General features: G+C 34.2%; 3 protein-coding genes across 5 annotated transcripts in view; all 3 read left to right on the forward strand.

Moving 5' to 3' along the window:
• Nucleotides 1–9149, forward strand: part of LOC110832786 (uncharacterized) — a 56881-nt gene extending 47732 nt beyond the window's left edge. For both annotated transcript variants that reach the window (XM_022070096.2, XM_022070097.2), the window contains one exon: nt 1238–9149. In XM_022070096.2, the coding sequence (XP_021925788.1) occupies nt 1245–2135 (891 nt within the window). In that variant the 5' untranslated portion in view covers nt 1238–1244 and the 3' untranslated portion in view covers nt 2136–9149. The remainder of the gene's footprint in view (nt 1–1237) is intronic.
• Nucleotides 9150–12028: 2879 nt separating this feature from the next.
• LOC147872354 (uncharacterized) lies at nt 12029–17752 on the forward strand. Its single transcript, XM_087357667.1, has one exon. It carries the CDS (start codon nt 13248–13250, stop codon nt 13695–13697), a length of 450 nt encoding a protein of 149 aa, XP_087213793.1. The 5' UTR covers nt 12029–13247; the 3' UTR covers nt 13698–17752.
• Nucleotides 17753–18570: 818 nt separating this feature from the next.
• On the forward strand, nt 18571–21853 carry LOC110832785 (uncharacterized). Of its 2 annotated transcripts, none has more exons than XM_022070093.2 (2): nt 18571–19027; nt 19409–21853. In XM_022070093.2, the coding sequence occupies exon 2, from the start codon at nt 19931–19933 to the stop codon at nt 21380–21382; it is 1452 nt and encodes a 483-aa protein (XP_021925785.1). In that variant the 5' UTR covers nt 18571–19027; nt 19409–19930; the 3' UTR covers nt 21383–21853. The 2 variants fall into 2 exon arrangements, with proteins under 2 accessions (XP_021925785.1, XP_021925786.1); XM_022070094.2 differs by having other exon boundaries at nt 18571–18815.
• Nucleotides 21854–22391: the final 538 nt, after the last annotated feature.

Here is a 22391-nt window from a genome sequence, read left to right on the forward strand (position 1 = left end):
AATATAAAAACGACGGAACACTTTTTATGAAAGATTGCCATAAATAAAATTTTCTTTTAAGAAGTATTATTTGGGACGTTGAGGTGCAGTGTGCTGTCCCAAATGGGGGATGTTTCTGCCCCTAAAGAGCTGCCAACGCCCCCTCTTAATGGCAACTGCAGGATATATTGATTCAACCGTCACCCTCGCCTCCCCCAACCCCCTATCGCTGTCTTGTGCATCCCTCACATGCGTTTATGCTACAGCTCAGATGACGCAACGTCACGTCTTATATGTGTCTCAGCCTAGACACAAGATCACATACAGATACTGAATATCTGTCGCGGTCTAGTGGTTAGCATTCTTGCTACGTATTTCGGAGGTCACGGGTGAATATCTCGGTGCTGAGACAAGTTATTCTGACTGATGTGATTTTCATCAATTTTTCCAGGCGTTATCTAGGATAATATCCTAAATTAGACCAAGACAGCTTCTTTACTCATCATTCCAGTTCACTACCTACCAGTCACTTTATCATTTGACTCTGTCTTATCTGTGCAATTGAACGGGCATTACATAAACTTTAGAATAAATTTCGAACTATTAAATTTATCCGGCATTGTCAATCAACACTAAAATTGTCAAATTAATGTAATTGTAATTCCTGTTAGTTCAGTATAACGCCCCCTTCAGATAAAATTTATAAGCGACGAATTGTATTTTTTTAAATAAGGCTCGTATTACAAAACATTTAATTAGAATTACGCAAAGGAGAGCCAAATTGGTGGGGCATGGGGAAATGAGAAATGCATACAAAATTTTATGCAGAAAAGGGAAGAACCATCTTGTGAGACCTAGTCGTACAGGGAAGAATAATATTAAAATACATTACTTTAAAGACATAGGGTTAGGCGTGTGGATTGGATTTAACAAACTCAGGAAAGAACAGAGTTGCGATGGCTTCTGAGCAAAGTAATTAACCTTTGAATTCCGTAAATACGAGTTATTTCGCCATAAGCTAAGTGACTATTAGCTTCTCAAAAAAAAGAAACCCTTCCTCATGCAGTTAATTTGTTGTGACCGAATTCAGTGACCCTTTTGATGGAGGTGAAGACAGTCTCCGAAACGTTGTTGTAATTCCTTATACGGCTGCTCGCGAGAAAGAAGACGTGGCTGTAGTTTGTCGACTAGTTAGTCTGTTTCTTGTAGTTGATTGTGACCGAGTGCTATCTTGCAATTGTGCGTATTCTTTGCTCAGTTCCAGGATGCATTCCATGGGGTTGCACTCGGCTCTGGCCATCAAGCGTCAGAGGAAACGACGGGAAGAGCAGAAGAGAGCCCGGGAGCGTCGCTTTAGCTCGCAGTCCACGGAGAGCGGCTTCACCAGTCCGCGGAACAGCATCGGCAGTCTGGACGTTCAGACACGCGGTCGCAGACGTCGGTACGGCAGTGGCGGAGACCAGCAAACCGGAGACGACGTGGGTTCCAAAGTAGTTACCAGCATAGGCATGCTCCACGTTGGAGTCGTCTTCCTGGTTTTAGGAGCCTTCTTGCTCATTTCCGGACTTATCCCCGGTGACTTGACGCAATGGAGCTCAGAATCTTTGGGTGGTTGGTTTAACGAGTTAGTTCTTACGGGAGGTTTTGCTTTTATTGTCGGTATATTTCTTATTGGCCTCAACAAAATAATATCCAAACGCGAAGAAGATGATCTGAATGAATACGTACAACGACAGTTAACAAGATCCAGGTCTGGGCACAGGCTGGTTAGGGATGTGGAGACTGGATGCCTTACAACAAAACACGATCAGCGAGCGAAGATGGAGCAGCGGGAAGAAGAACTCAGAAGACAAGAGCAAATGTGTTTTGAGGACGAAGAAGTGGTACCTGTCCATTCACCTCAGAAATCGCCAATTTATTCTCCGCATCGAATTATGAATGGTGACGTCCAATCAGTTATATCACCACATTTGGATAAAATAATGGAAGAAGAGATATCAGAGAAAGGCGAAGAGGAATCTAGGAAGATGGATTATTTCAATAAGGAAATAATATCCAATGGGTCGAGCACAACAAACATGAGTCCTGGGACACCGTCCGAAACCCATGAATTGCTTTCGGGAACAGGGAGGTATCTTAAAATGTCCAAAATATGAGAACAAGGAATGCAGTACGACCCTTATCCGAGAAGAATTTTGTTAGACGATTCTTCGAATATTATGACATCCAGAATCTAACTAAACTTATCTGGCTGAAGAATTCAAATAAAATTAAATATCGCCTATGAAAAGGGATATTTTACAATTAAGCTTCTCATAAGGTAGTTGTATTGCATTGAATGATGTTACAACTATAATGACGTCCAAACCTGACAAAGGTAGTCATCCAAAAATAAAAATGATCGAATACTTTAGAAATATTCCGTATTAAACTCATGACACGAGCTACCATGAACATAAATAGATTCAGACTACCTGTAAGAATTATGGATTTCATAACCACACTTCTGATTATACGCATCTCTGTGCATATTTGCATGAAGGATAGGTGTTAAAATGAAAACGCTTAAGGAACCGGCGGCAGAATCCAGGTTCTTCCGTCATATTGGAATCGCTATGTATCGATTATTCAGTCGTAATACATCTGTAAATTCAATTGTGATATTACATTTATGTTATAGTTTGCTCCAAGAATGAAATAAAGATACTACGACGATGCAACCGGCCTGAAGGTAGGAACACGTACGCTGCGTTTGTTTGCATTAGAGGCAGATATTCCTTGATATGTTCAGAGCAGGGTGGGAAATGGGGATTTATAGACATTTGTTACCTTCACTGTTTCTTCCATTTTCCCATATTATTAGGTGTTCGTTGTATAATTCAAGGTACTAGTGCACTTAATTTATATGGAATTTACTTGTTTGATATTTTTTTTATATTGATAGTAGACATGTCTGGCATATCGACAGATGAATTGGTTCTCTGAAATTCTTTCCGATGTTGACTATCGAAAGTATATTAATTCTGAATCTTTACAAGTTAAACATGAACCAAAGTATCGTATTTAATATCTTTGTAATCATTGCACTCATAGTAATAAGCACTTTAGGAAATGTCTGACACGAAGAGCGTATTTCACGTCACGAAATCACTCCTCAGTGTTTAACGATTACATTATTCTGGTATATGTGTAGAATAGAAATAAAACTAATATTATATTGAGCACTTTTGCATGCACATCTTTCATGACTTAGTTCACTGTAAGTCTTAAAAGTAACGCAATGAATTGTTTAAATAAACAGACGATTTGACCTTTAATATTATGTATGGAATCAGAACAATGTTATTTTAGCATGGAGTGGACAACAACATATTTGACAGCTTCTTCACTTTTATTACATATTTAGCGATATACTGTTTTTATTAGTTCCATGTATTTCATATAAATACTAAATGCTATTAAAATGCACAAGTTTGGAATGTGCAATTAATTAAGCCTAATCGTCTAAATGTTCCATATAATGACGTAACAGTATTATTTTTATCAGTTCATTGAACGAGATTTGCTTATATGTCTCAATTTTAGTGTAATGAAAAAAGTAACATTGATGATGCCATTGTTCTGATTCTACTGGGTTATTGCAATTTTATGATAGTTCAAATTCCAGTTTTTCTTAGCTCTGTTGCTATTGACAGAATATTATGAATACTTTGTATTTTGCTATATATATTTTTTATAGTTTTTTAAAGGTATTATATAAACTGTCATTTCTACTCACTAACACCAACTCATTTACAAAGAATGGTAAAATAAAAAGTAATTAATATTATTTTATGAATGATCTTTTTAATATCTGAATTGTGAATCATTAAGTACATTTGCACAATCGTGTTTTCGGTTTCTTATAAAGTAAGTTCAAAGCGGATTTCTAAAATCTTACTGAACAGTGCTAGCTGAATGACCTCACATCAACAAATATGTCGTTTATATCGTGCATTGTGTATTTTATAATGAAGTATTTATGACACTAATTTAATTTTAGGATTATTAATTTTGACTAATTACTTTTTTAATTACTTCATGTTGAATGTTCTTTCTTTCCGTAAGTGCGCGTGACCTGCTGTTAAAAGTAAGACAGAGTAAAACAGACAAGCGCTGTTATTATATTCCATTATCAAGGTTCATATGTGTTGTTTACACTACTTTAGTAACTTACACATCCTTCATTAGTCGTAAATGAATCTACGCGTGTCTAACAGGTAAATATGGACATATACGAAATTCCTCATCTCATTGTACTTACAGAATTCTTATACATTATGATAATATATAATATAAGTTAAGATGACTGTAGAGTTGTTTAAAACTAATCTCTTCATCATTTGTACAGTTACTACTAACATTACTTAAATAATTACTGATAATGCAAAACTTTTTAGATCCATACGAATGTATTAAATTTATGAATATATATAAATTAAATCACAGAAGTTATAATTTTACGCACTACTTTACAATATTGCGACGTATTAAATATGAAAGCTGTTACATGTTTCGGAATGTTGGCAGATCTGTTTTTTTTTTTTTTTTTTTACTTTAAACGTTACATTTGTGTATATTTCTTTGTTGGTGTAATTTGTCATAGTTGGTTATTGAAAGGGAGTATTTAAATGAAAATTTACATTAATATTTCCATTGTAGTGTGAATGAAGAGTAACAGAACACTGTATGTACTCGGACTATAACTTCGATCAACATTGAATGACGATGGACACATGAATGGTCTGCAAAATGACAGACTTGTGTTCCGGATTCAAGTGTCTGATCGTCCGATACGTTTTTACAACAATATTCTACTGCTTTCAACTTATTCCATTCTTTCACATATCATTTTAATAAATCGGTCTCTACATATGTTTCATAAAACCGGATATTGTGTGTTGAGATCTATAATCAATTTATCACTTAAATACATTTAATTTTGTAGTAAGGTTTATTCTTATCTTAATTCCAATAAATTTTAACTATAAATTAAAAATGAAAGCGTAACAATAATATATTTGCAAGAAAGTACATATTAATAGAAATGTTTTATATACTGGTATATTTTCATTGTTTGTATATTTGAAGTGTATTGATGCATATTACAGTAATTAATTCACAGTATAATTATGTAAGTTATTTATATCGCGTAACACTTTTACTACTCAAAGAAATACATTTAAAATTTTTAATACATTCTATTCACGAAGGTTGATAATTCTTAATTCAATGGCACAATTTAATTCTTACGTTTACCTTCATTCTACTTGACTTTTAACTGAAGTGATCAGAAGGAATGAATTTTTGGGATACATTCTGAGGTTATCGGAAAATCCTAATTGTGTATCTTTAATAATACAGCAATTTTTTTGCTATACAGCGATTCCTTGCCAACCGCGAAGTTTACGTCAATGAAAATTGCTTAGTTTAGAAAGTTGAATGCTTTATGGGAAATCTGAGGTTAGAGGAACCTGAACTGCCGTTAAAATATCAAAGTGTAAGTTGCCCCTTTCTTCACGAAAGACCGGAAGTGCGTAATAACATGTTTAAAAATAAATTATACCACAAAGAGGCGTACCGCTATGGTAATTGGGAGCTTTGAAACCGTTTTATGATCCCGTTTCAGGCCTATTACCAGCATATAGTCTCTTGATGTGGAAATTACCGATTTTTTCGTGTGTACACAAATTTTAAAACTGCTGATACATAAAACCAAACATCGCAGTAGACAAAACTGTATTCAAGTGGAAAATAGCTTACAATTAAAATCTGGAGTTATCGAGAGAAATCTGTATTGTAGTGTTTATAAATAAGAATTTTTCGACGAAATTTTAGAAATGCAATTTTAAAATTACCATTTGCGATAGAAAATATAATCTCATACGCAATTAAATTGCCTTGAAATTAATAATGCCATTTATACTCGTAAAATCTCAGCTTCATAAGGGAAACATCATGGACGTCGGTATTAAAACATTACATTCGTAGCTACATGAAAGTAATAGAATCAATATTAATTTTCTTAGGTGCGGAACAATGTAAAATGCTGTAGGTTATGACGTTATACACTCAAAGTGTAATGACTAAAATTTTGTATTTTCTGGCAATCATTTCCTTCAGTATTGCTGCTTAGACATGATTCATCGTTCAGTTTTCTAAAATTCAAGCCATTACGTTTCGGGAGCTAGTTCTGATCCCTTCTCAGATGAAATGTCTATTTTTTTGGATCTGATACAAGGGACTTTGATTGGGACCAGCCCCTTCCGTCGGAACTAAGAGAATAAATATTTCTTGCCTGAAGACGGGAGCAGAAATAGCCCCCGAAGGTTAACGGCTTTATTTTTTTAAATATTTAAGGATAGACAAGTTCAGAGAAGCAGCAATACTTGTAATGCACCATCGTTACAAATTTTGAGGGGTATTTTTTATTAACAAAAATTTTTCATTCTGTGAAAAACACGTGTAAGGCCATCAGACGATATTGTAAGTGGTAATGAATTGATATTGCGTAATTATGGATTGTGTAAGGGAATTTTCGTGTTGATATGTTTATAGAACTGTTGGTAAAATGTGATGTGTCGGCGTTGACGGCCTCTATCTTGAAGACTGATTGTGTACCTTTGTACTAATTTGTATAGGGATGTTTGAGACTATATTTTAATGAACTGTAATTATATTCACGATGGAACCTGATTGTATGTTACTTTTAAATGTCTTTATGATTTCGTTGTTACTTGTAATTGGTGATAGTACAGAATGTATATTGTAACCGTCCACTGCTTAACTTCCGAGGTGCCGCTGGTTGAACACCCTGGAGCTGTAGCCGTCTCGGGGTGGACGTCGAACTGCCTCTGCTCCCGGGGCGATGTGGGTGTTTGTTTAACGGATAATGCTTTAATTTGGGGGCAGGTGACTGAGGTTGGGCATCTCAGGGTAAATGGTTGTTGGGGCCTAGCTAGTCGTTTTATGGACTCCGGTCTGTTCGTAGCAGCTAATGAATAACACTTGATTGATTTCGAGGAAGTCGCCACTATTTATTCACACTGAAGTTACAGATAATGATTTAAGTTTTTCAAGCTATTAATCGCTTACGTTGCTATTGGTAATTTACATACTTGAAATTCGGTTGTAGTTTGTGAAGTTTTCTAATTAAGGCTACAAAATGTGCAGTGAAGGGACAATCCAACTGCTTCTTACCGAAAGCAAAGTGCCAAGTGCCAAATGAGAAGTGAAATCCGTCACTCCCAACACCCACAAATCATTTCTCATTGGATAACGAACTGCAGACTCCAAACAAGAAAGATATAACACTAATTTCCATTGGCGTAGGGTCCGAGTTTGGCGTAAAGAACCACTCCTTTTCTATGAAAGAGAGAGAGACTTATAGGATTTGAGACTTTCGCGGCGACTTCCGAGATATCCAGTCACATCAGTACCCTCAAGATGGGGACAGAGTTGGTTCCCGAAACGTCGGTTTACTACGGTAACCAGTTAACGCTGCTGATTGCCCGGGAAGATTTTATTGAGAGAGAGACAACTTTAGCACAATCTGCTTTCCCATGCTTTCTCCTAAATGTAACTCTGTGTGGAGTAGTAAACAGAATTTACTATTTAGATGTAGATCAAAAACTAAGTAAATCCCTAAATACGTTTTCTGCACACGTAACGTAAGGATTACTTACAGCACCTAGAAGCGGACGTCCACTTCCGTTCTAATCATGTGGTGCTAAACCTCCAAGTAGTTGTTAATACAATGGATAACTTCAGATGTGTTATTCTGAAACAAATGCTAAATTGAACAAATCGCTTAGGAATCAGTGTTAAATAAAAAATGTTAATAAATTGATATAAAAGGCTTATAACCTAATGAAGAGTTAAGATTAAATACATAAAATGAATTAATTAAAACTAAACTAAAGTCGGATGAGCGGTTACAATATAATAAATGTGGATGTATTTCATTTAGAATTTATATGGAGTTTAATGTTATCAATTCCAACTTTAGTGTGAAACAACATAATGTAAAAACATTTTTTTTTGCGCAGAAGTAAGGAATTGTAATTATGCTTCGCATTTATAACAATTTATGAAAATGCTTTTATTTTATTTTAAATTATCAATATTTGATGTATAATATGTAGTCTTCTCTTCTAATACTGTGTATAAGTAATTTATCATCGACCAGTTTAATCATAATTAAATACATATATTTTAAACATATTTTTACCATTTATGACATTGTAACAACAAAATGCTTAATTTAAATCACGTTTTGAAAAGTGCAAAATTTGGCCAAACCCCTTGAGACAATTTGTATGAACACAAACAGTTCCTTACTAAGTGTACGTCACTTGGTGATCTGATGATGGAAGCAGTACGATCTTGCGAAGCTTTGGTCAGTTTCTACCAAATTGCTCGGTACTACATTCCAGAAGACATTAAAAAATATGAACCGAGATTATTGTTGGCTCACAGTGATGTCTTAGGATCACTTTATCGCTACGTTAATCTTAGATACAATTGTTCAATTCTGTATTCCTATTCAGGAAGAGTGGTCTAAGCTCCAGTTGTTTTGAGCCTTGGTTACGTAAAGAACACCTTTGGAATATTTGTGTAAAGCAAAGAGTACGTCTTTCCAATCTTGTTACGTCTAGTAGCTGTATCAAAGTTGTTTAAGTTGTATTTGTCGTGGTACCACCGCATCTGTAACTTAATATGTTTAGTGAAAATGAATGGAAACAACTAAGAATAATACGCCAAAGTTTTGCACGTTAATACATGTGGGTTTTACGGGTAAAGTAATTTATTCTTTCAGAATCTCTGGGTTGATGCAGAATTACTGGCATTAATATTCTTATAAATGTTCTTGCATTTAGGTAATTTTATTATTATTGATGTTTCTCTTATGTAATTTGATCATCTTTAATTGTTATATTATAATGTAATATTTACTGATATTTTAGTGAGTGCTCATTAAACTATGCTATCACATTCTCTACAAACACACTGCATTGCAACGCATGGCCATATACTAGAGTTGTGATGATAAAACTAACATTCTTAAGCCATTTTTTCTATATGACTTTTGTATATATTGCTTTCAATTAATAAAGACTTATAACCTCACATTTAAATGTTTTATTTATTCCGTCATTTCCATGTTACGCACGAGATATCTCGCTCAGGAGCATTTGCCATTTTGGACTGAATTCATTGGATGTTACTGAAGACTGAGGAAGTAAGTATGTCCGGCCTTTCCACCTGAAGCGTATCGTTCGTCGTTGATAGAATTGAATTTCTTAAATACTGGATTTTATAAAGATTCGAGTTTACAAGGAAATCAAACAAAGACCGCACAGGCTGTTACAAATTTTAGTTCTATACAGGTCCTTACGAAGTTACCTATATTTTGACAGTTTGCAATTATTATACATGACGTGTTGTGGTGCACTGGTCGGCACCCCTGGTTCACATTCGGGAGATCGCTGCTTCGAATGTCTGGCCAGACACCTCCTCTGCTTGCTGAGTTTGTGGTTTTCCTCAGTCTCTCCAGTTAAAAACCAGGAAGAGATGGACGATACATGTAGCAGGCACTAGGACGAGATATGCATATACAATTTTAGTGGGGATGGGAGGGTGGAGATCACATGGAGACGTTGTAGTTAGAAGCATCATTAAAAATACAGATTTAGTATTTTTTATATTTTTGTGTTGCAACGAGAATTCTGAAAATGTGCATAAATTGCCCACAAAGAATAAAGGGATTTGTGAACAAGTTTCAGGGTTTGTAATCTGCAATGTGAAACATAAATTGTATCTCATAAGGTACCAGCTCATTATAATAAAGATACAAGGTGTGACGGTGTGGACTGAATTCAGCTGGCTCAGGATAGGGCTGTGCTGGCGATATCTTGTGAGCAAGCTGAGTAAACCTTAGGGATTCACAAAATGTGGGACATATTTTTACCAGTTCAACTACTATGCTTCTCAGCGAGGCCTCTGCTCTCTGGAGTTATGATTGCTAATAAATGATCAAGGAGCCTATCAAAGATACAAGCAAAGTCATCCAAAGATGATACGCCATTAAACAGCTTACGGTCATTTCCGTTCACAGCCGACTTAGGTGTTTTAAGGCACTCATTTAAGAATATTGGTAGTTTTCTAGCAGACTTCTCTGTAAAGGTAAGTGTATAGTAAAAATTATTAGTTGTGTGTGATGCGAGAAATTTTTTTAAAGGAGTCTGACAATGATGTGTTTAAATCTGGATTGCTGAGTTTTTTTTAACTTTGTCCAGGTACTCTATTAAGCCGTTAGAACAGCTAACCTCAGTCACTGGACCAGTCGCCTGAGGACGAACACATTCATTCTCCGAAACGCTGTGTTTTTTTTAGAATACCAGACGATGGACAAGTCTAAAAACTAAGTAATCCAGAAAACAATATTTTTATTTTATTGTTTGCAAGAACAATTGCACAGTTATAGTCGATTGTAGTGTTCACGGATCCTGATATCGATTCTTTTACCTACTCGACAGTTATAATTTTAATCGCCACTATATTTAAATATTTAATGTAACTTTCATGTTGTCAGGGGTAACAATGATTGGGGCAATGCCAGCTGTGGCGGTACGCCACGAGCGACGAAAACAGGAAAAGCGAAGCAAACGACCGAGTCAACTGTATTTGGGAGGATATGGGCTGAAGCACCCTTCGCCCCCCAGCAGAGGGTCGTCTCCAACCCCTAGTCCTCTGCAGAGCCCGCCAACCCAGAACGATGACACACCCCAAGAATTCTACATTTGTGGCAAGGTGAGGCGATCTGGTCCACGCAGCATTTAGCTGCTCTGCTGAAGATTCAGACGCAACTGTTTACAGGTTCTGTGCGCCTAGCTTCCGGCATTGCGATTTAAAAATAAATGATGTGACGAAGAAACGGGGAGACAATTCGTAATTTCACACACGCAAGCACGCACCTCCTCCTGTCGATATTTAGTCTCTGTCACCCATCAAATTGTATGGAACCTTTCAGGAAGCGTTTTAAGTTACCACGGAAACATGAAAACTAAAGAATTTTTTTGATAAAATTAACTCCAAGTACTTTCTCGAAAATACGAATATAAGAATATATTCTGTTGTTTAATTTTTGTGTTTAGAAAGTACGTTTCGTGGTACATATTTTTATTCACGACGTGTCTGACAATGCAAACCAGACATGTGCCTCTTTCTTTGTTTTATAATAAGGTCAGTTGAAGAAAAACAATTTTGTTTCGTTTCATTTTCTTTTTCTGTCGAGATTCAGAACAGTTATGTGGTTCTTATTCGTGTGTTTTAATGCACCTGCGACTAATACAGAGGCACGTGAGAAGTTAATATTTTTTCATCTTCCACAGTTTCGTCCCGTTAACTTTTTGGGGGTAGAATCCTCTGGCATTTAGCTTTGTGCAAGCTGCTCCCTTTACTGTAAATTCAACTATCCGTTTTAATGGACTGATTAAAACATTTTATAGCTTGCCATTTTTATGTCCTGGTGGCCGGATGGGCCTATTTTGAAAGAAGAATCCCTGAGTAAATTAGACAACGTACGCACTCAGAAGAGCGTGTAGGTCTTCATGTGAGCTCGTATTATTATTAATAAAGAAGCGAATGTGTAGGCAAATCTTATGACAATCGAAGCTAAGAGGCACGTTTTACAGTTTTTAGTTGTGAATGCATCTTAAATTATTTAAATAACGCCCAATTAATCATAGTTACTGAATATATTTTATATATGCACCAAAATACACAAGATTGCTTAAATAATAATCCAGTAGGACAAAATATTCTAAACGCTAATCAAACTGCGTAAAGACTAATGTTAAGACCCGCGTTAAACATAATTTTGAACACGCTTAGTGTCATACTTTCATGTCCAGTTATGTTTATAAAATAAAAATAATGGTGATACGTGTACTACGGACATAATAACTTTAATTTACGATAAAATTTATGATAAGTATCTAATTTGTGTGTGTTATTTACATACAATTTTCTATAAACTACATATTGGAAATTACAAATTAATTAAGACCTTTGTAATTAAGAATATCTTAATATCGCTGCTTAAGATTAAGATTAAGATCCGAAACTGAGTACAGTTTCGGATCTTAATTCCATGTGGAGATATCATGGAAAGGCGTGATAAATGGACCAGCATTTGTCAGTTAGGCATCATATGTAGAATACTTAATCGTTCTTATTTTATACTTCAATAATCAGTCGTTGCTCTCAGCATGTGTGAGAAATGGCCTATCTGTGGCAGAAGATTTTATTTTCCGCTAATGATTCCAGAAGAGTGATTGTTCTTGGCTAAAAGCATCGGAGACGATCTGTCTGGGTTGATGAAGAACTTGAGCGTTACTTCAGTCCGAAAAGAGAGAAGTTAAATTAAGTACTTCACCGATTTTACGACATTCAATTGAAAGCGATATCTGACCTATTATTTTGGGGTTCTGTGGACATTAAGTAAGTAATAGAAATGCGTATAAACTCATCCGGAAGTTAAGAAAGGCAGAGGCAGCAACTCTACAACTGATACCGAGAAAATTGAAGAGAACATTGGACGTAAGCCAACGTAAATCTGGATCGGCGACTTAAAACCACTTCAGTACAATACACACCCTCTCACCCTATTTCTGTAACAGACATTTTAGTATCAGTCTCCCTACTAAGCTGAAATGAAGATAAATGGCTCGTAGGCTATAGAACCTAGAGAGATCCTCAAATCTTACTACATTGAAATAAGTCACATGCATCTTATTTTAATTTAGATGCTTTTTTAAATAAATATTTCACACATTTTTATATAAACTTGTTAGTGCCACAAAATTTATTGTTTGTTATTGAAGTACACAATGCTGTATCTTCTCAGCTAGTCAAAAATTTCCATTCTCTTAAGAAATGTGAATATTTCAGGGAAGAATCTGAATATTTTTCTCTGCATTCACAAAAGAATATACTGACCCATTTAAATCCAGTTCATTGCTTTACACTCTGTTTTGTTTAATAATTGAACATAGGCATTCATCTAAAGGCTCGCATTAGTCCTTGTTCTTTACTTTCAGGTGTCAATCCTGCACCTGGTTGTGGTTTCGCTTCTCCTTGGTGCCATTCTGCTGATTGTTGGGTTGGTCCAGCTGACACCCAGTGCCGATGCAAACCAGCATCGTTACCGCGATCGTTACTACCTCATGGCCATTGGCGGATTCCTCATGATTCTGGGCTTAGTACTTACTGCCCTCAGGTGTTGGGTGCTACCATGGTACATGAGACGCCGCCAACAACTTCAGATTCTTCAGCGTATGAGCAAGGATGAGTCCCAGGCCTCTGCATTGGGAGATTCAGGACCAGCAGCCCAGTCCAGTACAGAAAATGAGAAAAATGCGCAAGTTGAAATGCAAAACGGAACAAAACCAGTTACAACAGATGACATCACAGCTGAATTTGATGGATTAGTTAATGCTGAGATGGGCCTTATAGATAGAAGCATTAATAGTGTAGCAGACCAACTGCCTCCACGTGCTAGCATAAGTAGTAGTGGAGATGCGCATATCGTCATGTCATCGCCTTCAGAACATGATGCCCTGGTAAATATGAGTAGCAATTCTAACGAAGCACAAGCCGAAAAAATCACTACTTAAAATCATTTAAAGAGTATGGTGTGTATATTTATATTTACACTCTGTTTGCGCAGATGTTGTGAGAGCTAATCAATAAATAATCACAATATAATTTTTTTTAACATTGCATTGTGACTTACAAGCTGAATTCATTGTGAAATAACATTGCAAAATGTTTAAATTGTTATGCATTCATTGGTTAAGCTCTTATATTGAAAAAATTACCACAGAAGAAAGTATATTTTAAAGATGTCTTACCGAAGGCCAGTGTAAGTGAATGGAAACAAGGAAAGTACAAATGTAGGCCTATAAGATTAGTGGAATTTATGGGAATTTTTAAGTGATTTCTATATACTGCCTTTTTAAATATATTCTCCTTTGAATGCACCAACAAACTGATTCTACACACTCATAAGAGATAACTTGAAGGAAATACAACTTTTAATACAATTGATCTTTGATTTGTATGACTTGTCAAAATGTGTTAGATCTATATCTGTTTTATAAAAACACAGTAAATATTATACTATTAAAATTATTTATACAATCAAAGTATCTTCTGCTCCGAGTTCAGAAGTTCTTTAGACATATTTCTCAGTCACACTGGGTAATATCTGGTAACACATAAAAGTATTCTTAATTGTTACAAAGAATGTTTACAGTTAACTGGACTTTTCATAAAGTATAAAATCTGAAAAATCTTCTGTGGTGTTTCCTGTAACCACCAAAGAAAGTCAATAATGACATGCAGGAAAAATAAATAGCCTCTCCCTCTCTCCGGTTTAAATTGTGTAAATATAACTTACAAGACTTTAACAATGTTCAGCCAAGCTTTTGTATATTAATATAAACACTTATGGTTTTACATTCCACTGAAAGGACCAATTAATTATATTTGTCAGTTGCTGTATCATGGAGAGTGACTTTCTCTCATTATAGCCATAAAGCATATGTTTTAAACATGAATGGCACTGGAAAATCATGAAATGTCAAAATTTGAATTAAGAAGTGATGAATTGAAATGCAAGTCTGAATGTTTATTTTATGAGAAAATTATTTTGTATGAGAATGCTATTTATTTTCATTTAGGTAGAAAACGATCAATAATGTTGTTTAATTTTGCTTGGCTGTTTCAGTTTAATATGGTCCACTGTCACTGTGATGTATGTGTCAGTAAATAGTCAAATCAAATATATTCTCTGGAGGCGTGTACAGAACAACAAAATACATTTAATCCTTTTTATATCAGGCAAAGATTGCATGTTTTAAAAATTATAACTATAATATATTATGATATTGCCAAACTGTTATTACCGTACTTCATAGATTAATGTAAAAGTGTGTGAAATGTTATTGGATTTTGCAATTAATGGTCAAGTGTGCTTATAATTCAGAAAATACTTCATAAAGTGTCAATGACATACCATCTTTATATTTATTTGCAATATTAAACTATAATTTAAAATATTCTGCATATGTAATTGTTAATGCTCTGTCTTACATGGTATTCTCCGTGAGAACACTACTGTTGCAACAAAGTTTTGTTTGAAATGCACAAAATGTTGTAATTAGATGGCAACACTGGATTATATGAATGAGTTTGATTTTTGATGTAGCATGTTATTGAAAGTGTGAATGGGAGTCCTACTTTTCTAGCATATGTTTATCTTTTATTATCATTAATCTTAGGAGTTTTTAACAATTTCCCTGGGAAATATAGATAATATATTTTCTAAAAGAATTCTGTTTACCATTTACTCTTCTTTGTATGTGTTCATGATTTTCGTATGACTTACACTTCATTTTTATATAGGTGTCAGTAGATGCTTTTGTCTTCCAATCATTTTTCTGTGCTGTTTGTTGTATATTACACATGTGATGTCTCACAATATCCTTCTTCCTACATTCCATATTCTCTCCTTCATAAAAATTTTCCCAGAAGAGAAAAGTATTTGGTTTATCTAACCACATAACATTTTCAGTTTTGAATTTACATCATGTAGTACTGTTGCCCCTTTCACTTCCAGTGCTCTCATTTAATATAAAGTAATAAAGTTCAGAATAATAAAATCCTCATTTCACCATACTGCAACGATATCAAGAAAACTGTTACTTTATAATATGTCATGTTTTTCTCTTTCCCCTCTAACATTAAAGTCTAAGTAAGTTTGAAACACAGTTAAATTTGACCAAATCATTGTTGACTCACATTAATGACCATGGATGCCATTGTTGCTGTCCTTCTTATTCATTTTGAATGGGGATGATATAAGTCCACATTTATTTTGAGATGTGGTTATCATTAAAGCTACCTGCTGACATCACTGCCCATAATGTGGCATGAAGAACACTTTTGGAACTTTATTGTACTCTGAAGAGTACACCTTTCCAATCTTGTTTTCACTACTTACAGCCTGCTAATTGTAAATAATTTTCTTCTACGAGATAATTAAAATTGTATTTTATTTTAAAAATACTAGAAATGTCTTTGACAAAATCATGTGAATGATTCAGTTTTCATACAATTGGATCAAGGAATTACTCCAAAGGGTGGAGTGTGGCAACATTGTGAAACTTATTTTATATGCTCAGGTGTCAATAATGAGTAATTTACTAAAATCTTACACTTGACTGGGTAAGAATATGGCTGACCAAATTGGTTGTCCATTTTCTTCTAACCAGTACATTGTACGCACAAGTTTATGTGTTGAAAGTACTGTATTTCAGCTAGTTACAGTATATTCCTGAACATATAATATTTCCATTTGAACATAAATGAACACTGTATTTTATGGTTTCTTGTTTATATTGTACATATAATTGCTAATGCTATGCAGTGATTGTTGACTTGGCATATTTATGAGTAAAACGGGTTTCCAGCATATACTAATTATTTTATCACTTATCCCATGTAAGCCTAATAACATCAGTATATAAAAATATATATTATAGGCTATATTTTGATATATTGTGAACAATATGACCCACATATTCTATGTATTATTATACATCAATAATTGTGTGATTAATTTGTAACATAAAATATGCTTATGATTTCATCAATGTAGGTACCTAAATATTTTGGAGCTCTTTATAAGACAAGTAAATATTAATGTAGCAGTTCATTTTTTCATATTTTCTATGTTTGAAATATGAAAAATATTTATCAAATTGAACTGTATGTTACGGTTCACCCTCAAAGTACTGGGCACATAATTACTTAAAATAGGTTTCATTCTTCTCTGTTCAGACATAGTCATTTAAAGAATGGTATGATAATATGAGAAATCATTTCAATTGTAAGAGGCTTGGTTATATCACTGATGTACAAAAATAGTTAACTGTATTTTGCATATTTCAGAATTGAGTTTTCCTTTTGTCTATGTATTTCTATCATAGCAACAGAAATAAAATTGATACCAATTGAATTAGTTTCAAATATAAAAAATGTACTAAAATAAAAATACATTTTAAGTCATGTAGCTGTTTTTTGTCTTCAAATATAAGCCAAAGGTACTTCATAATTTTAAAGCAGAGGAAGACCCATTAATCATAAAATTATTTGTATATGTTCTAGGCACATGTATTGTTTTTAATATAAATTTGATTTTCAAACAAATTGTATCCAAAATTGCTTGTCAGATTTTGTTTATAAATGTGCTGTCTCCATTTTGTGTCTTTATATTCTCAGAAGATTTAAATAGTATGTATTTTTTATTTCTGCAGAACTGACAAATTCTTACCTCACTCATAAGTTATCAATTTTGAAATATGTACACAGTAAATCACTTCATAGTGAACAAAAACAGAACACTCAGATTTATTTTTGTTAATTTTATTGTATGAGAACCTACTGTTATAAAACTGTTACTCAGCATGAATACTTGTAAAAGATATTTTAATAATGCATTTGCTGATGATATGAAAATTAAATAATAATACATGTACAAATGCAACAATCTATTCCTATACTGTCACTTTTGCCTCCTCTTTGTTGTCAAAATCAAGTACTGCAAATGTATAATTTGTGTGTACCAAGTACTAATGTTATATATTAAAACCATCTTTGGAATCACTGATAATTTAAGTCTTTACCCTAAACTGATACTATCCTCATGAATAAGGTCCAGTTTCCTACAATATAAGTTATAAAACATACGTTAAAATATAACCACTATAGCAACAATTATCATATTCACTAATTTTAATTTATTACTAATTTATCTAATTCTTCTATGCATATAAATGTACAACTGTATTGAAAAGATGTTATGTAATTGCAGTTGAACTGAAATAGCATTTAAATGTGGCAGTAAAAATGACGACTAAAGACAATATTTAAGTCATCTTATGTCCACGATTGCTATATTACTTTGAATATTATAGCTGCAAAACAAAATCTATATCATCTTCGCTGTATCGAGTCTTCCAGCATCTTACTAAGGTGACTGGATTCAAGATGGAAAGAATGGTCAAATTTCTTAAAGGGAGAATTTCTTGAACAGAGGAGTGACTGGCTGCCATCAAATATTAATAGACCTAAGATTAAATCTAATTATTCAGTTTATTGTTCATGTTTACTTTTTACAAATAAGTCATTCGAAACCCGAAAGTTCGTTACCGTTCACAAGCACTAGTCAGGGGCTATTGTCTTAAACCATATTAATCCAATCCATTTCCTCCAAACGTTCTTTTCTCTTGAACTGTTTGAAATAAGCTCAAAACATTGTTTATTGTGTCATGTAAGGTAACCATTAAAATTATTCGATATAAAATAACATTTAAATGGTTCGCCAATGTTTCGTTAGGTTCCTCAATATTGAATGTTATTAAAATCGAGTATCCATTCCAGAGTTGATTATTGTGGTGGAAGATGATCAAGACTACGTCACGTCAGCAGCGCATGAACACACCTTACTTATCACGGCAGTCGTTATTTTATCTGTGGTCGTAACCAAGAGTAACTTGATCTTATTTAGTGTGCTGTAGTAAAGGTTGTTTGGGATACAAAGTGTTATATTGCACAATATTTACTTTTTATGAAATGTTTGTTGTCCAGGACGCTTTGGGATTATATGCTTTACTTTATTATGCTGACTTGGAAAGGTTGTAGTTTGGTGTAACGAGAGTTTTCTTCATGTAAGGTTATGGTCTTTAAGAACATTCTTCAAGTGTATGTGTAAATAATTGTATTTCTAGTTATTCCGTCATTTTTTTTGGGACAAGGTACAGTCAACAATTAGGATTAAATGTTCAAATATTGAGCGTACATAGAGGAACACATGTGTATTATACTTCTGAATATTTGACGATGATGGCCTTCTGACTTGTAACGTCATGTCGATTTATAGGTAGGTACCATCGTCTCGGAGAAATATGCCATCTTCATCTTCATGGTAGAAGCCCAGTGTTAACAATCTTCACTGTCATTCAAAACTTTAAATTTCTTATGAATTTGGATTGTGGCCAGCACTGTGCTAAACCAGAACATCACAGAGAAAATATGCATCACCGTTGAATCCTCAAATGTCTCACATGAATATTCATTTTGTCTGATTGTGAATAATGTATTTTCAGGCAACATAACATTGGCACATTGTGAATGTGATTGAAGTGGCTTTTTGTAGATTTGGTACATATTACAAATTCAGTGTTTCTTACAGTTCAAACATACACTCAGGATGCCATGTGTGAACTCCTCATGTAACCTTATTTCACATTCTTTGTTTCAGAGTCAAGACATTCTTAGAGACTACAGCTACACCACATTTGTCACTTAAAGACAAGTTTTGGACTGTGATGTTATATCAGGCACTGGTAATCTTGTAGAATTGTATAGAATAGAATGTATTTGCATTTTGTAGATTCTTTATAGGCCTAAGCCAAGGCTGTAGAACATGTAATAGCACAAATGCAATACTTCTTTTTAGTACAAACATAAATTACTTAGGTATGACAGTAATTTACAGTCAGTTACAGGATTACTGCAAAAGAACAAGATTATTGAATAGCTTTATTGTGTTATAACATTAAATGGTAACCAGTTTGGATTTTACCAAATTAGGCACAATTTGTGTTTACCACAGTAAATATAGACAGAAAGAGTATTATAGTGAATTATAGTTAAGATGTGTAAGTTATGATGTAAACAGAGCTTTGTGTGTTTCTGGAAAGTAGAAATTTATTACTTAGTTGTTAGTCAGAATTTGTAACCATTGGTTTTTGAACTACACCTTATAGCATAGTGAATTGTCATGGATAAAAATAATGAGGAAAAGATCTCAACCAACACTAAACTTGCTATACATCAGGCAGTTCCAGGTTATACAGCACGTGTAAAAATATCGGATATAAGTTCTGATAAATCTAAATCTTCAGAAACAAAGCTTTCAAGAGTTGTTCACAGTATAGCAAGTGAATCATCACATGTATGTATATTGACTCCTGTTGACACTAATGTGCTCAGGTCTCCCAATAGTTCTTATAATATGAATAATGTATTAACATATGTGATTATACCAAATCATGTGGGTAATAATTCAGAAAGTCCAAAAAATGTAAATGAATCCAGCGAGTCCTGTTATGAAACAAATGCATCACCAGAAGTTATTGCATTGGAAGATGCCTCACCAGATGTTATTGCATTAGAAGATGTGTCGCCAAATGTTATTGCATTAGAAGATGATTCGCCAAATGTTATTGCATTAGATGATGCTGATTCTAAGAGTGCTGCTGTTCAAGAACATGTGTTTAATGTATCTCAAGATTCTACTTTTAACTTTGTTGCTGCATTGCTTCAGGATAACATCAGTCCATTTCAATCAGAAGATAATGAAGTTTGGTACAATAATATGCAGCAAACAATAACTACTATTTCATGTGTTGTTGAACAGATATTTTCAACATCAAGTGAAGGAATTTTAATTACCCTTCCATGTACTCCAGGTTTTGAAAAAGAGAAAGTTGGTCCTGCAGACCGTGCTACTGTAAAACTTGGCTCTACTTCATTCTTTGGTCTGTCTGATGGATGTGTACTGGAAAAGAAATTTAATGTAATATTCCATCAACTGAGTATGGGTTTTTTGTCAAATTCATCAAAAGAATCAGATATAAAGAAATTCATTTGTGATGCTATGCATGTGTTAATGGAAGTGATGCCTGTTGAATATGCCTTCACTCTTATTTGCAACTGCTCTCTTTGTTGGTTCCTGTATATGTGTGCCAAAGTTGTATACAGAGATTCACCAGAGGAGTCACATAAATTGAATTGGAGTGGTAGCCCCATTAGCTCCTATAGATGTCTTGCAATGAGGAAGATTTTCATTACAGATTTGAAGTCTGTAGCTGATGTTAGTTATGACAGATCTGTAAATAGCTCTTTTAGCCTACAGTTAAGATTTACAAGAAGTAGTCAGAAACGAAGACTGTGTAAACAAAGTGAACACTTTCAATCTGCCAAGCGGAATTCAATGGGCTCAGACTTAAATAATGTTTCAAAAATTGCAGTCAGAACAGGTGTGAATGCTAGTGCTTCAAGCAGTAGCTTCAACAATATCAGAACTGGTCATTTGGTAAAAAATACTAGATTCAAATTTAAAGCTTTTCCAAGATTTCAGAACCCTGAAGAAGACTTATATGTGTTCAACCCAGTCCGTCAGTTCAAAGGCAACACTTACACAAGGCGAAAGAATTCAGTCGTGAGGTAGATCATTTAATTTGTTAAGAGTGTTGCTGGTAACAGACAATAAAGTGTAATTTTTGTAGTCAAAGCGTGCAGAATATTATTATTCAAGTTTAGTAAATGTGGTGAGTGTGACATCTTACTTAGCACTAAGACAAGATATTTACAGCAATAAATTTTGGTAGCATATACATTGAGCCACCGAAGTATTGTAAATGTACTCATTGTTTAAGAAAGAAGAAAATCTTCATGTAATAGCTGAATCACTGTCAGCAGACTATAGTATTGCTTAAAATTATCTTCTCTAATACATAAGCCTGCATATATCTGTTATTTCTTTATTAGTATCATAATTCTTACTGACAATGGAAGTGTGTACTGTTTGCCAAGATAACATTACTTTGGAAGATTAAAGTTACTCATGAAGTCCACTTTATGCATTAATAAAGTGAATTATGTATGAACTATGCTGACATACATTATATTCTTGAATGAACGTTTGAATATTCATTTATATTTTTAATTTTAGTGGGCATTTGATCTGAACACTATATCGTTCTCTGAGGCAGGTTTTTCCCTGAACAGTTAACAGATGTGCATCTGTTCTAGAAAGTCTGCTATGAAACGGTAGGATCAAAGCCCAACACTGGTGTCCATCCTTTGCATGTTCATCTCCTTTATAGCTAACCATATGAAATGAAGACTTTCTTGAGAATCTGATAAAGGAATTACCTGCTTTTTATGCAAACCAAAGGTACATTACCATATTCACAACAACCTGCTGTTGATCAGTTCCTGAATCATTTAATCCATCAGAGTCCTTGTAATATTTTATTATATGTTAGTATTTTACAATGAGTAGTCCCCCCCAGTTCCCTGGCTCATGAACATTCATGGGATTTGAGGTTTTTACAGCTGTTAGTATGAAGATGGTTGTCTTCTGGGTTACAGCAATATCTTCATGATGAACACATGTTTATGACAAACTGTAATATTTGATGCTTTTTGCCCTGACGTAATATATTGTCTTAAAA

This window comes from Zootermopsis nevadensis, unplaced genomic scaffold (genome assembly GCF_977971745.1).
Source record: "Zootermopsis nevadensis isolate Lab colony 2312 unplaced genomic scaffold, Znev_1.0 Znev_ptg000028l, whole genome shotgun sequence".
In the NCBI taxonomy this organism is placed as follows: domain Eukaryota; kingdom Metazoa; phylum Arthropoda; class Insecta; order Blattodea; family Termopsidae; genus Zootermopsis; species Zootermopsis nevadensis.